Source organism: Triticum aestivum, chromosome 7A (genome assembly GCF_018294505.1).
Source record: "Triticum aestivum cultivar Chinese Spring chromosome 7A, IWGSC CS RefSeq v2.1, whole genome shotgun sequence".
Taxonomy (NCBI): domain Eukaryota; kingdom Viridiplantae; phylum Streptophyta; class Magnoliopsida; order Poales; family Poaceae; genus Triticum; species Triticum aestivum.
The window spans coordinates 85,580,054-85,595,937 of NC_057812.1; the positions used below are offsets into that span (position 1 = coordinate 85,580,054).

General features: G+C 46.7%; 2 protein-coding genes across 3 annotated transcripts; both read right to left on the bottom strand.

Moving 5' to 3' along the window:
• Window positions 1-3,968: 3,968 nt before the first annotated feature.
• Window positions 3,969-9,108, bottom strand: LOC123151514 (F-box protein At5g67140). 2 transcript variants are annotated; one of them, XM_044571210.1, is made up of 5 exons: window positions 8,730-9,108; window positions 8,492-8,638; window positions 8,230-8,356; window positions 7,624-7,722; window positions 3,969-4,459 (listed from the first exon to the last, which is right to left on the bottom strand). In XM_044571210.1, exons 1-5 carry the CDS (start codon window positions 8,855-8,857, stop codon window positions 4,259-4,261), a joined length of 702 nt encoding a protein of 233 aa, XP_044427145.1. In that variant the 5' UTR covers window positions 8,858-9,108; the 3' UTR covers window positions 3,969-4,258. The 2 variants fall into 2 exon arrangements, with proteins under 2 accessions (XP_044427145.1, XP_044427144.1); XM_044571209.1 differs by having other exon boundaries at window positions 8,230-8,365.
• Window positions 9,109-9,782: 674 nt separating this feature from the next.
• On the bottom strand, window positions 9,783-13,833 carry LOC123154261 (F-box protein At5g67140-like). Its single transcript, XM_044573033.1, has 5 exons — window positions 13,636-13,833; window positions 13,386-13,532; window positions 13,142-13,277; window positions 10,573-10,671; window positions 9,783-10,299 (listed from the first exon to the last, which is right to left on the bottom strand). The coding sequence occupies exons 1-5, from the start codon at window positions 13,779-13,781 to the stop codon at window positions 10,099-10,101; spliced, it is 729 nt and encodes a 242-aa protein (XP_044428968.1). The 5' UTR covers window positions 13,782-13,833; the 3' UTR covers window positions 9,783-10,098.
• Window positions 13,834-15,884: the final 2,051 nt, after the last annotated feature.

A 15,884-nucleotide genomic window follows, 5' to 3' on the forward strand; every position in this document is an offset into this window, starting at 1 on the left:
TTTTGCTCTTCCATTTTTCTTTGACTTTTTTGGACATAAATAAACAAGTTTTTAATGAACATGGCAAAACTGAAAACAATTTACGATTTTTAGGCCTGCAGAATGAATTTTGGTATATATTGTCTCACTCCTTGACCTGTACAATGAAATATTTCGTAGGCTCGGCAAGTCTTGTAGTAGGGTGGTTCAGGTGACTAACCCATGAGTGAGTCAACTGAACCACCCTACGGGCCTACGGACTATGCGTGCGTGCAAGGAGTGAGGTGTGTTTCAAGCTGACTAATGTCTACGGGCCTACGGACTATGCGTGCAAGGAGGCCTTCTTTGCGGAGCTATGCTCCTGCAAGCCACTTCCTGGTTTGGGATGGCTCGTGCTTGGGGACTTCAACCAAATATATCGTGCTAGGGACAAGAACAAGTGAAACATCAACCGGAGGAGGATTAAGCGCTTCCGGGACACTCTGCAGTCATGTGAGCTCAAGGAGATCCATCTGCAGAATAGGCGGTTCACGTGGAGCAACGAGAGGGAAAACCCAACCCTTTGCAAGCTGGACTCCTTCTTCTGCAATGAGACCTGGGACTTGTCCTTCAACACTCATGTGCTTCATGCCCTTTCGTCATCCCTTTCCGATCACTGCCCTCTGCTGCTCGCCGACGACAGGGGGCCTAGGCGGCCTCGGTCCTTCAAGTTTGAAAACCTCTGGGTGTCCTTGCCGGGTTTTGACGAGGTGGTCTCAAAGGCTTGGGCCGAGCGGGTGAGACACACGGAGCCATACCAGATTCTGTATCAAAAGCTCAAGACAACTGCGTTGCGTCTCTCTGAGTGGAGTAAAAAGCTTTTCTCCAAGGCGAAAGTCCAGTTTCATGCGGCTCAGCTTGTGATCCTCCACCTTGACATTGCGCAAGAAGGGAGACCCCTCTCCCTTGAGGAACGGGACCTCCGCTCGAGACTGAAGAGAAGGGTTATTAGCTTGTCGGTGCTCTAGAGGGCTCGAAAGAGCCAGTGTGCAAGGGTTGCAAATTTGAAAGATGGTGATGGTAACACCAAATTTTTCCATCGGCGCATTAATGCTAGGCGGCGAAAGAACCACATTCATCGGATCAAGCACGGGCATGGTTGGGTAACCGAGCACAGAGAAAAAGAGAAGATCATTCACGACCACTTCCATGAGGTGATGGGGATAAGGGGTTCGAGCGCCAAGGACTTTAACTGGGAAGAGCTAGGTGTTGAACCCCATGATTTGCATGGCCTTGATGCCACCATTACCGAGGAGGAGGTGTGGGAGGCCATCAAGGTAATGCCTTCTGATAAAGCACCTGGCCCTGACGGCTTCACGGGTCTGTTCTTCAAGAGGTGCTGGGGGGTCATCAAGCATACGGTCATGAGGGTGGTCCAACGCTTTGACTCCCTTCACATAGACGAGCTCCACTGGCTAAACTCTGCCAGTGTTGTTCTATTGCCCAAGAAGGAGGGGGCTGAGGGCATTTCCGACTACAGGCCCATTAGCCTAATTCACTCCATTGCCAAAATCATCGCCAAAGTACTATCGCTCCGGCTTGCACCACTTATGGATGGTATTGTCTCGAACGCCCAAAGCGCTTTCATCAAGCGGCGCAGCATCCATGACAACTTCCTGTATGTGAGAAACTTCGCGCGGAGGTTACATAAGTGCAAAACTCCGGCCCTCCTCTTCAAGCTTGACATCAAGAAGGCTTTTGACTCGGTGAAGTGGGGATATTTCCTGGAGCTTCTCCAACGACTTGGGTTTCCCACCAGATTTCGTGCTTGGGTTGCTGCTCTTCTCTCGACATCATCCTCCCGCATCCTTCTCAACGGTCTGCCAGGGCCGCCCATCAAACATGGCAGCGGGTTTCGGCAGGGGGATCCCCTCTCCCCCCTGCTATTTGTCATTGCGATCGACCCGCTTCAGAAAATCCTTAATCTGGCAACAACAAAAGGTCTCCTTCGCAAGGTCCGGGGACGGGGGCCCGAGATACGGACTTCGCTTTATGCTGATGACGCGGCCGTCTTTGTGGCTCCTCTCAAGCAGGACATTGACAACCTTGCAGCGATCTTGAGAGGCTTTGGAGAGGTTACGGGCCTCTGTTGCAACTTCCAGAAGAGCTCGGTCATGCCAATTAGATGTGCCCACATTCATCTTGAGCCAATCCTTGGGAGCTTGCCGGCCACCCGTGCGTCATTCCCGGTCAAATACTTAGGCCTCCCGCTATCGGTCTGGCAGCTCAAGCGGGTGGATTTTTAGTATCTCGAAGACAAGGCGGCCGGAAAATTGGTTACTTGGGAAGGCCAAAACATCACAGCTATGGGCCGCACGGCCCTTGTCAAATCAGTCCTTTGCTCCCAAGCGGTGTTCTCAGTCACACCGCTCATCGTGCCTAAAGGCACTCTTCATAGTCTGACCAAGCTTGAACGGGCTTTTCTCTGGTCAGGTGCTGACAAGACTACGGGAGCCAAGTGCAAAGTGAAATGGGACACAGTTTGTAGGCCCAAGGAGTATGGTGGCTTGGGGGTGCTTAACTCTGAAAAATTTGCGCGTGCCCTTCGCCTTAGGTGGCCTTGGTTCGAATGGAAGGAGCCCCACAGACTGTGGGTTGGTTATGGCAACCCCTGTTCGGAGGATGATCTCAGCTTCTTTTATGCCTCCACCACCATTACTCTGGGAAATGGAGCCAAAACGTCTTTCTGGGATTCTCCTTGGCTCCTTGGCCGTATGCCCAAAGAGATCGCCCCACACATCTATGAGGCCTCCAGGAGAAAGAACTGGAAGGTTAGGGAGGCTATTAGAGGGAACGCTTGGATCTTCAAAATCATCTACAACACCGTCATCACCGGAGATCACATTCGTGAGTTTTTCACTCTTTCGATGCTTCTGGATGACGTCCATCTTGATGAGCATCGGGAGGACGACATCACCTGGAAGCATTCCAATGATGGGGTGTACTCGACAGCCAGTGCTTATAAAGCTCAATTTCTTGGGTTAACCTTGTCACCAATGGATCGCATGGTCTGGAAAGTTTGGGCTCCTCCGAAGATCAAATTCTTTGCCTGGTTGGCTATCCAAGATAGGATCTGGACTGCGGACCGCCTGGAGAGGCGCGGGTGGGCCAACTGCGGTCTGTGCCCTCTTTGTTCTAGGGAGCAGGAAACAGGTGCTCATCTTCTCTTCAAGTGCCGCTTCACTATTCGGCTTTGGAGGTCTCTCGCGGCCAAGCTCGGTCTTCATCACATTGAGACCTCCAGGTGGCATCTTCATGGCTCCGTCCTAGATTGGTGGGAGGATGGTACTGGGAGCCACGTCCCCAACAGGAGTGCCCTGGCCTCCCTAACCCTCCTTGTCTCCTGGACCATCTGGAATGAACTAATGCTAGGGTGTTCCGACACAAAAGTGCTCCGCCGCCTATTCTTCTTAACACAATCCTGGAGGAGGCCAAGCTTTGGGTTACAGCTGGAGCAAAGAAACTAGGGCGTATTGTATATCGAGAATAGTCCGCATGCCGTGCTTAAGGTGGTTGTTGTAACACTCTTATCTACTCTCTCTTATTTAATCGATGAGGCAAATCTTTTGCCTCCGTTTCGAAAAAAAAAATGAGTGAGTCAACTCACTCACTGGACGTGCTATCCCACGCTAGTGCCTTCTCCATCCATGGCGTCAGAGCAAACCAACCCACGAAACTCTGTTCGTGCAGCTATTGACAGTTAGAACAGAGGCAGCTACCCCTTTGACTGGGTTCGCGTCCTTGTCTCACAGCTTAGCGTATGGCCGGCGAGACGTTTCCATCTTGGAAGGTTATCTTGGTGGAACACATGGTCCAACTGAGAAACTCTAGCATCAATTACTCAAGCAATGCTAAACAGTGAATAAACAAGACTGTCAACATATTGAAAGGAACTTATTGTCAAAAGATAACATTGAGATCCCTGTTCCTAGTCCACCGGCATGAACATCTCAGTCAAAGGAACTTATTGTCAAATTGATCTCACAAATGAACTGAAAATGAATCTGTAACTATACAGCATCCAACTTTTTGAACAGTCCGGATGCATAGTTTTGCAGAGTATGTACACTTTTATTCTTTACAACATGTATGTACAAGTCAACATATGCACAACACTGTCAACACATCAACACAACCTGAATCAAGAACGGCATAAAGCACTTGATTCTCACCTTTTCTTCCAATAGTAATTTCCATGGAGCCATGGACTGCGGTATATAAGAGTGGTATCTTTTTTCTTTCAGGCGACCTGCACGTCAGCGTTGAGGATCTGCGGGATGGACCTGATCCGCAGGGCGGGGCTGATGGACTGCAGGCCCGCGAAGCTCTCCGGCGACACCCGCATCCCGCCAACGTTGATGCACTCCAGTTCCGGGCACTTGTTCACGAGTGCTACTAGTCCGGCCTCAGTCACGTGGCGGCAGCTCCACAGTATGATACTCTGCAAAATATAGTCCATGGGAACCATCCTCGTTTCAGCACTGAATTATAGTTTGTAGTTGAGGTAATATAAGCGTGTAGTTGAGGACCACATAACGGCAATATATTGTCTGGACTATGTATGTGTACAACCTTGGCCATCTGCCAAATTGGAAGGTGATGACGTGGTTTCTTGTTAGGCCATTTTTGGGCCAAGGACAACTTTTTCTTATATGCTCCCTCCTTCCCAGAATAAATGACTCAATTTTGTACTAAATTTGTACTAAAGCTAGTATAAAGTTAACCCAATTAATTTGGGACGGAGCGAGTATATGCTAACAAAATCCTACCTCTGTAAACAAATGCAAAAAAAAAGTAAGACATTCTAGATCCAATGACCTAAAACAGTAAAACGTCTTGCATTTGTTTAGAGGGAGTAACATATAGTTTGATTTACTTCAGTATTTCATACTATATACTTTGAGTGTCTTTTTTGACTAATTTTTCTGTATTAAATTTGATATTATCTAGTTGAAGTATTGAGTCATTATTTTTAAATATTTTCCATTAATTTAGTAACTACACTTTGAAGAAAATAGTATCAACAAGTTGTTTATTCAGTTTTTCAAAAAAAAAAAATCACTAACCTTTAGCTAGATCGAGAAATGGTGTATGATACAGCTTATATTGGAAAATATGGCTAAACGCAAGAATTGTTCTGAATATTAGAAAACTTATAAAAAAACAATAAAAAGATAGATAATTTTAACAATTTCGAGTTGAATGAGTTGTCCCTTAATATTTGTTTCTTAATAGATATTGCTAACTTGTTTTATGTTTAATAATTTATGCTATGATTTGATAACATTTTAAAAAATAGACCTGAATTTTTCTCCAATTTATACGTCTCCCCAAACAAACATGTTTTTGAACAATTCAAATATAGGACCTATTTATAAATGAGTATTTGTCACAAATAATTGAGTACAAAATCGATGAGACTTTTATTCAAATAGAAATTTAAATTAATACATTTATTTGTAATAGTCCAATAATTTTTTCATTAGTGCTAATAAATCGAAAATGAGTTAAAAATAATTATTTGTATTTATTTATATTTAACTTCTTTTATACCACACAGAAGAGTTGTATGTATATACATCAACATCGTCACAACCCTTATATTTTAATGAAGAGGCGGTAGTGGAGAGATTATGACTTTTACACCGGCAAAAAATGTAGAAACTAAAGTTAATCATGACTCTTACATCATTAAAAGATAGCACGACCCAAACATAATCATTACCTAAAAAGAACACACAAACAAAAGACACAACCAACTCATAACAAAGTATGAGTCATAACTATGTTTTTTTTTACTTTATTATAACTTATCTATTCGTCTAATGCATTGCATGTATTAATTTTTGGCACACCCATTTAAATAATATTTTGCGATGGCCATTTCAATTAATAATTAAACCACACTATAGTAATATACATATTTGTCATATTCTAATATTTATCCATACATATGCATTTCTTATGCTGAACTAAGAAAATTGTAATAGTATTTTTCTTAGTTCAATGGGGTTCCTTAAGGAATATTTTGTTACAATTTTCTCCAAATCTGGGAAAACCAAAAGTAGCACATCAGTTCACAAACTAATTGACGCATTTTCATTGTACTATTACAATTGTGTTTATGTGTCATTATCAATAGTAATCTTAAATATCTACAAACTTCATGGGGTGTTCTAGAGTGTATGAACCTAACCAAATAGCTCCATAGAATTATTTTGAGTGTAATAATATCAAGTTTAGGTGTGACCAATTAAAGATTTTATAAATGTTTAATTATTGACAATTAGTTTGTCCTTGGATCATCTGAACTCTCGCTCATTAGTAGTGTTCGCTTTTGATCGAATAAGCCATTTTTACTCTTTCGGGTGGGGGTGGGGTGGGTGTTATTTTTTACTTGGTATCAACATCATAGCAATCATAACATGCACCGACAGTTCGAATTTTAATTTTTGTATATTCATGTTATTCATTTGAACTTTTTTTCCAACTTAGTACTTCTACAAAGAACTAGTGTAAGCTGTGTGTACTCAAATTGGAGATACCAACAATTTGATTTCACATTTATATAAACATGTGAGATTGTTTTCATATACTTTTTAGATTTTGAAACATTTTTTTATTTTTTTTAAAGTTGGGCTTAAAGGAGTCCAAAATCCATTTGGAGATTTTGTGACATTTATATAAAATTAGATGTATATTCTCCTTTTTCCGAGTGGACACCGTTCTCAAACCCGTTACTGTCCAATGAAGTTTCATTCCGACACTATTTACGATTTCAAATTCTTGTAACTAGATGTTATGTAGGAATAAGAAGAAATCGCAACTCGTTTGCGCTACTCATAAAAATTGATTTCAAGGGTCTAATATTTTTCTTAAGAATCCTTTATTTTAGTTCTTCCACCCATGCAATAGAGAGGGAATGAGGAAAGTGGGGTTACTTTTATTTCCATTCCCCCTTAAAAGATAGACTTTGAAATAGCAGTCATGAAATAATGTTGAATTCAAAAGTTTGTTTTTATAGTAAATAAAGTTTATTTTTATCATGGATTTACCACGACCTCGGTTGTGACTCAATAAATAAAAAAGTAATTTTTCTCTCTTCGAGACTATTGAAAAAGGGCATTGAACGAGAAAGAAATCGTCCACGGATAATCAAACTATCATATGCCTTGGAAAGTGATATGAGCTGCTTGGAAATGGCTGCATATAAAGCTAAATGAAGTCCACAAAGCAACCTTATTGTTACTCTCAACCTTAACTGCAAATCTCAATAAAGTCTGAAATGAGCCGCTCAACTGTAAAAACTAAAAAGTACCCAAGAGAGTGCAATAATCATGAGGCTATCTCCATCCAGAGAGTTGAGCTTGACTAATGACAATTAGTTCATTTTCCATGATAGGTCCAACTAACCTACTTGCATGACATGTACGAATAACTGTTCCTTTTTTTTTCATGAACTGCATACACCACTTAATATTCCAAACTATAAATTAACGTGCTTAATTAGGCCCTTTTATTTCAGACAATTTATCAGCTGCAGCTTGATACACGAGAGCTGTTCCAAAGGAAGCAGTAAAGTTCAGGGAAGAGAAACATACACACCTTCAAGTTTGTACAACTGTCTGCAACTGCATAGAGCGATTCGTCAGTGATGAATGTCCCACCAATGTTCAGGTGCTGCAGTGAACGAGCCTTTGAGACCTGCAGGGAATTGAATCAGGTTTGACAAATTCATATTGGTAAAAATTATCACAACAAAGTACAGATTTCTTGTAGTTCAGATTAACTTTGGCAAAAATATTTTTTTGACTTTTTGGACGTAACCAAGTGGATTCATTCCCTCAAAAAAAAAGTGGATTCATGATTTTTTTTTTGTTTGTTTAAAAAAATTGGGAACCATGCATCAGTACGATTCTTCAGACCCACATAATAAATGGTTCTGATAAGCGTATATTGTCCACTCATTGACCTGTACAATGAATTATTCTGAAAGCAACGCCATAATAGTATGCCTGACGACATCCCGCGCGATGCGACCTCAGAATCCAGTATCCAAATCCACCTTCTACACTATGATAGGCTGATAGCAATAGCCGGTGGTAGATAGGATCGATGAACACACCATCAGTTTGACAATTTGGTGGGCATGTGTCATCAAAATTAAAAAGTTTGGTCGATGGAGGAAAAACCGACGAGGAAATTAATTACCAGATGGACGACGCCCTTGTCAGTGATCCCGGCGAGCCCCCACAGCGAGACGGAGGTGAGGTTGCCGACGCACGCCGCCGAGGAGATGTCGAGCAGGCCCTGGTCCGTGATGTGGCACCCCCAGCAGCTTCGTGAACTCCAAGAACGGGCGGAGAGAGTTAGAAAGATATGATTAAGCTATAATTGGGGATGTGGAGCGGGAATTGAGTGTTTGATTGGCCATGATTGCTCAGGCGATCGATTGACCGATCGGCTCACATACATGTCGAGGTCGCGGAGGTTGACGGCGGCGCGGACGAGGCGCGCGGTGGACTCGTCGCCGGTGCGTTGCCCCGCCAGGCTCAGCCGCCGCCGCGTCGCCAGCGACCGGCCCACCGCGCGGCGCCACCGCCGGCTCACTGCCCCGGCCCTGGCGAACGACGACGACCACCAAATTCAAGATAGAGCAGAAGCGGTGCCCATGGAAATCAATCAAAGGCGGGCGCGTTCTTGGTTCTTACATGGAGAGGTCGTGGAAGGAGGGGAGGAGGGAGAGGACGTGGGCGAGGATGTCGGCCGGAAGCCGCTCCACGTGCGGCTCCTCCTCCGCCGGCGCCACCGCGCCGGTCCGGGCGTCGTCTCCCGCCATTTCCTGCGCGCTTGCTTCTCGAGCTCGCGCTCTCTGGCTCCCCGGCCGCGCGGAGGAAAGCAGGGGAGGACTATACTACCAGCGGCGGGCCGGCAGCATCGCGAAGGCTCACGTGATGGTGACGCGGGCGGCGGGAGGGCGACGCGAGGCGCGAGTGGACGACGCAGAGCGGGGACAGACGGGGCTTGGATTCTTGTTCCTGCACGGTTGGAGCAGGGGCGCCTTTGGATTGTGCGGACGGCGCTGCGCCGTGCAGCCGCCCTGCCCCTGCCCGCCACGTTTGAAAAAAGGATCAATCAATTGATGATAGGTCCCTGGACCTGTACAACGGTATTAGTTGGGAGATTTAATAACTAGACTGAAAGATTATGAACTCGGCGTTCCTAATATTTTCGGGAATGATTTTTAGGCATGACAAATCAATTTAGTTGACGTGAGGATGACAAATTTAGTTTACAAGCACGGCAATTTTCTGGCAGAAAAAAAATGAACTGAGGCGAATTGGCCGAATGATGCGTGTGCGTCGACGTAGTTACATGAGTTTGTATGAATTTGAAATATGATAATTGAGGTGTCCAGATGTGGAATGCGTTTTTTGAAGGTGACCAGTCACTATTCAAAGTGTTTGAGGAGTCGGATTTATCAAGTCCGGCTGTACATGCTCTAAGCTCACTCTTTACAGCAGGAGGTCGCGTGTTGGAATCCTCACCTAGCACTAATCTTTTTGTGACATTTTTCCCTGGCGAACTGATCGTACAAGTGTACAACATCCGTCAATGGACCGGCCCAGCGCGGCGTACACAGGCGGCGAGGCGATGTATTTTCTAAAATAGTATCCTTTATTATAAAATGGATGACGAGATCACATCTCTTGATGTGTTTAGGAGATTGTACCGAAGCATACAAAATCTATACTAATGCACAGCACAAGTATGTATTTCTGAGCATTTTTTGAATCTCCAGTGGCTATAATCATGCTCACAAAGATCCACCGATCACAAATAGGTGCTCCTCACCTCTCGGTAACAAGTGAATGTTGATAGGGTTTTTGTGTGCCTGATTTTGATGGAAAAACATAGGTGGGCTATGGACGGGCAACCCTAATTTTTATTTGTTGTAACACAAGTCACATACAGACAGAGCATGAACACACCAGGAATAAAAAAGCGCCACAAATCCTTCTCGTCAATCTTTGTATTTTCAGTTGCATGAACCACTGGATTACGGCAGCGCATTTTCCTTCATGAAACCTGAACGCTGGCGTTGACGATCTCCGGGACGGACCTGATCCTCAGAGCAGGGCTGATGGAGAGCAGGCCGGCAAAGCTCTCCGGCGACACCCTCATCCCGCCGACGTTGATGCACTCTAACTCCGGGCACTTGCTCACCAGCGCCACCAGGCCGGCCGCCGTGACATGGCGGCAGCTCCACAGCATGATGCTCTGCACAAGAAAACTCGGCACGTCAGTGGTTGCGTGCACGCAGGCTCAGCAGCAAAACTGATGCTGAAAATTCAAAGTATGTTCGAACACTCTACAGACGGCGTCATATGTTCTTTTTAATAATATAATAATGGCTTCAGTGTTCAATTTTTGAATGAAGTTTCACTTTGTTCGTATCGTGCTGAGGCAGGCTGCAACAGAGTATCTTCAACTGTTTTAAGGCCGTCATTTGCACACTAAAATCCTAAATTTTAGCAAGAAAAACATATATACCTTCAGATTTGCACAGTTGTTTGCAACGGCATACAAGGATTCATCGGTGATAAATGTTCCACCAATATTGAGATGCCGCAAAGAATGTGCTCTTGAAACCTGCAAGGAAAAGTTGAAAAACCACAAACAAATTAATTGATATGGTAACTCAGAATATACTAGTAGTAACCTTTGCATATGTAAAGCTCGTTCGACTCATATAACAGATTAAAAAACAGTTCTCTGGATACTTGCACGAATATCTTTTACATGCAGATTATGTACCAAAACTACATTTTCTTAGGAGGAGTGCTTCGGTACACCCTCCCCCCCCCCCCCCCCCCCCAACAAAACGTAGAAGGACAGAAAGGTCATACGGAAGAAACGTATACCCACCTTATATCGTAGACGTACAATCCCGGTCATACGAGTACATGTGAATAAGAAGAAAAAAACTTGCAGGAGGACTCGATCGATCCCACCTGCCGCCCGAGTAGAGGGACTCGATCAATCTGGCCTGCCACCCGAGTAGAGGAAAAAAAATACTTGCACGAGGACTCGATCGATCTGGCCTGCCGCACGGCGATCACGCGGCGGCTGATCTGGATCGTCGCGGGTGGGCTGAGGAGTGGAAGACCGCCGTCGCCGGTGGCCGGCCCGGTGTTGGACGTCGCCGTTCTCCGCATTGACAGCCGCCTCTAACCATCCCGATCTCCCACGCCAGCGGTTCCAACCCCGTTGTCTCCCACGTCGCGGTCGGCGGTTAGGGAAGTGGCCGGCCACGTCTTGGACAGTTGCCCACATGTCTGCACAGTCTGGCGCAATTGCATGCATGCGATCACGTAGACCATGTGCAACCAGCACCGTTTCGGTCTTCCGAAGGGGGGTTCCAAAGGAGTATTTGTTTTCACCACTGTCAAATGGCCCGAAATTTTTTCCACACGTTCTCATCAACATCGACAGCACGCACGCCAATTTGCATCCTTTTCCGGCGCTCGATGGATTTCCTAGGATTTTCCTGGAGAAAAAAACACTAAAACATTGGCTGCACGTGACGCAACGTTTTTTTCATCGATCAAATGCATATAAAACTTTCCATTTCGGCAATGAAGATCGATTTGTACAAAACAAATATTTCAAAAAAACGTAAAGAAAGAAAATTTCTCGGATTTGGAAAAAATTGAAAAAAGGGATAAAGGAAAGATGCAAGAAGAAAGGGGAGAAAATACGCTAATGTATATAGTTGCCTAGGCGGCGCGGTGGTCGTTGCAATGTCTCATTAAGCAGCAGGTCGCAGGTTCGATCCTCGCTGGAGCGCCCTTTTTTGCATTATATAGAAACAGATGGGCCACAGGAGGTCGCAGGTTCGATCTTCGCTGGAGCGCCCTTTTTTGCATTATATAGAAACAAATGGGCCGGCCCGTTAGTAGTGAAGGAAAGGGAGGGGCCTGTGCGCCCGTTTGTGAAAACGCCTGTATCAGGCGCAGAAGGCGCCAAATAGGATTTGGCCCTTGTTTCTGTACTAATGTATTCGTCTACGTATAAGACGTGGGTGGGGCGGGCGGCAGGTGGCCTCTTTTTCATAATATGGCTATCATGTCTCTGATTACGAATGGGTATCGAGCAATCTCAGCCCTTCTTGTGTTCAGCGGCAGGTTCGATCCTCGCTGGAGCGCCCTTTTTTTGCATTATATAGAAACAGATGGGCCACAGGAGGTCGCAGGTTCGATCTTCGCTGGAGCGCCCTTTTTTGCATTATATAGAAACAAATGGGCCAGCCCGTTAGTAGTGAAGGAAAGGGAGGGGGCTGTGCGCCCGTTTGTGAAAACGTCTGTATCGGGCGCACAAGGCGCCAAATAGGATTTGGCCCTTGTTTCTGTACTAATGTATTCGTCTACATATAAGACGTGGGTGGGGCGGGCGGCAGGTGGCCTCTTTTTCATAATATGGCTATCATGTCCCTGATTACGAATGGGTATCGAGCAATCTCAGCCCTTCTTGTGTTCAGCGGCAGGTTCGATCCTCGCTGGAGCGCCCTTTTTTTGCATTATATAGAAACAGATGGGCCACAGGAGGTCGCAGGTTCGATCTTCGCTGGAGCGCCCTTTTTTGCATTATATAGAAACAAATGGGCCAGCCCGTTAGTAGTGAAGGAAAGGGAGGGGGCTGTGCGCCCGTTTGTGAAAACGCCTGTATCGGGCGCAGAAGGCGCCAAATAGGATTTGGCCCTTGTTTCTGTACTAATGTATTCGTCTACATATAAGACGTGGGTGGGGCGGGCGGCAGGTGGCCTCTTTTTCATAATATGGCTATCATGTCCCTGATTACGAATGGGTATCGAGCAATCTCAGCCCTTCTTGTGTTTAGGGGGTATATCGAAGCAAAAGTGTAAGATCAATTATCTGAAAGCCAATTATCACGAACGCTCCGGCTTAATAAATATATGACGACATCCAGCGACTTCACAGTTCCATACTGAAATCCTTGTGCTATACACGTGACGTGACAATGCCATCCTATCAACGTTGCAGAAGAATACAACCAAGCAGTTGCATCAAAAAAGGAACAAGAGAAAACAGAGCATATATACCAGACGAACGACGCCCTTGTCAATGATCCCGGCCAATCCCCACAGCGAGATCGCGGTCAGCTTGCCGACGCACTCCGCCGTGGAGATCTGCAGCAGCCCTCCGTCGGTGATGTGGCAGCCCCAGCAGCCCCGCGAACTTCACCAAGAAAATTCACGGTGAGACAGAGTTAGAAAAAATAAATATAGAAATAAGCTTGAAAATGCAGTTTGATCTGATCAGGAACAGGTCGACCAATCTACTCACACGTCGAGGTCGCGGAGGTTGACGGCGGCGCGGACGAGGCGCGCGGCGGAGTCGTCGCCCGTGCGCTGTCCCGCGAAGCTTAGTCGCCGCCGCGTCGCCAGCGACCGTCCCACCGCCTGGCGCCACCGCCGGCTCACTCCCCCGGCCCTGATGACGACCAGAATATAAGCGAGTCATCACTCGGCACAATGGATCCGTACGTAAGCCTGGGAACCATGGCGCGGCCATGATTATTGGTAGTAATACGTACATGGCGAGGTCGTGGAAGGAGGAGAGGAGGGAGAGCACGTGCGCGAGGAGGTCGGCGGGAAGTCGCTCGACGTGCGGCTCCTCCTCCATTTCCTTCGCCGCGGCGGCGCCGCCCCCTCCTTGCTCTGTCTGTGGCTGCATCCCCATTTTTGCTAGGTCTCGCTCTCGCCGTCGCGAGGATGGAAAGGCTTATACTGGCACGGCAGATCGGGTGGAGCACTGTATTGGAGTTGAGTGTGGACTGTGGACATGTTTCCGGAGTGTGCACATCATCGCGTCATACATGGAGATGGAGGCGCCCACCGGTCAGCCGCGCTACTAAAAATAAGTAAATTACGGCTATGACCCTAAAGTCGAGAACAAATAATTTGAGATCGTGGGTATTCGAGGTCTCGTATTCTTTTAGAGCATGTACAGTACAAAGTACTTGCCCCTAAAGTGAATGTAATTTTATACTAGTAGTATTTTTACTGATATATAACAATATTTTTTTGTGGGGATAGCAAATATTTTGCTGACGAAACAAATGGTCAAAGTTGATTCTGAAATGCATGCGAGCATCTACAACCAGACCCATAACGTCCGGACGGGCTGCCCGGTTAGTGTCTGGACGCAAAAACGTCACCGAACCGAACTTCTCATAGCCAGCCCAAACGCTGGACTGATCGGCCCTTCCCATATCCAGCCCAAGATGATCTTGGGCGGATATAGGGACGTCCGGGCGCACCCGCCAGGTCTGATCCGGCCCACTCCGGCCCAAATAAAATGAACCCTATTCACACTTCGGCTGAAACCCTGGTCGTATTCCACTCCACTTCCCTCCCCTCCCACACTAGCAAGCTCCTCTCAGAACAGCCCTGGTGTTCTCCATGGCGGCGCCTGGATCCGACTTAGACATGTCCGGATACGAGGACTGGGAGCTCATCCCTTGCAGCCTCGAGGAGCAGATGGTCGTTCGCGCCGCTCTCCAATGCTCCCGGGCGGAGTGCATTGTCGTGGGAGCAAGTCTGACAGTAAGAATAGGGGGTATGTAAGAGGAGGCAATGTCCTAACTACGGTGAGGATGTGCATGCAGGATTTACGAGTTCAGGCCCTTCTCGAAGGAAGTAATAGCCCTACGTCTCGGTGCCCGGAGGCTTGGTCGACTGGATTATGCGTGAAAGTTATAGGGGGTGCGAACCCTTGTGCTAGAGGGGAGGGGTGGCTTATATAGAGTGCGTCGGAACCCTCTAGCCCTCAGTTACACAGGGTTCAATGTTCGTTAAGACTAGGCGTTACTGGTAACGCTAGCTATAAAGGACTATAAATGACCTTTAAGACTACAGAGTGAATGCCTGACCGTTGCCATCCTGGGTGGCTTTAGATCTTCTGTATTTCGAGTGATTCTTCGTATGGTCAAATGACTCTATCTTAGTCGAGTTTAATTGAGATATCTGAGTGGTATATCTAGTCGAGTGGATTGGACTCCAAGGTGATTTCAGTCGGTATCTTCGGTTGTACTTTGAATGTCTTTGACTCTAGGCTAGTATCCTTGGGTAGGGTGTCTAGGTCAGGCCTATGACCCTACCCTAGGTACATGTCATCGTCATTAGCCCCCGAATGGATTGAGGTCCGAGTGAAAAAGGGTTGAAGTTGGTTCCGACTTGATTGCATGCTTTGGAGGCATTTCATTGGAGTCTGAAAATCGTGCTGAAGCTTCAACCTTGTTTCAATCGCCTTGATCAATTAAGAGGTCGTCGAGTGGATTATGTTGATAATCCTCGAGTGTTGTTCTGGTGCGAAATCTTCGGCGTGATTGGTTGTCCTGCGGTTCCCGGATCTCACGGGATTCGAAATTTGGAGAAGCGCGCGAGACGGAGCGGGCCGCAGTAATCGGAGCGGGTAGAGAGGGGCACCTCGATCCCCGTGCCGCCTTTTTCGCCACGTATCGGGTGAGCGACTGTTGTAGGATATGACAGGATTGCTTAGGCCCACGGGCCAGCCACTCGAAAGCAGGCCCATAAAAGGTGTCGAAGCCGATGCAATGCAGAGTACGCCTCATTCTTTCTCTCCTTCCTCTGCTTCTCCACCGTGCCCTCGTCCGCTCTCGACGCCCTCGCTCGGCCCGTGTGCACTCCGCCACAATGGTGAAGGACAAGACGGTGTCCTTGGAGCGCGTGAAGAAGGCGACGACGACAGTGAAGGTGTAACACCCTGGATGCAATTTACCTAATACGTACTCCAACTCTTGCCGTTTCCGGCGCTAAGTTA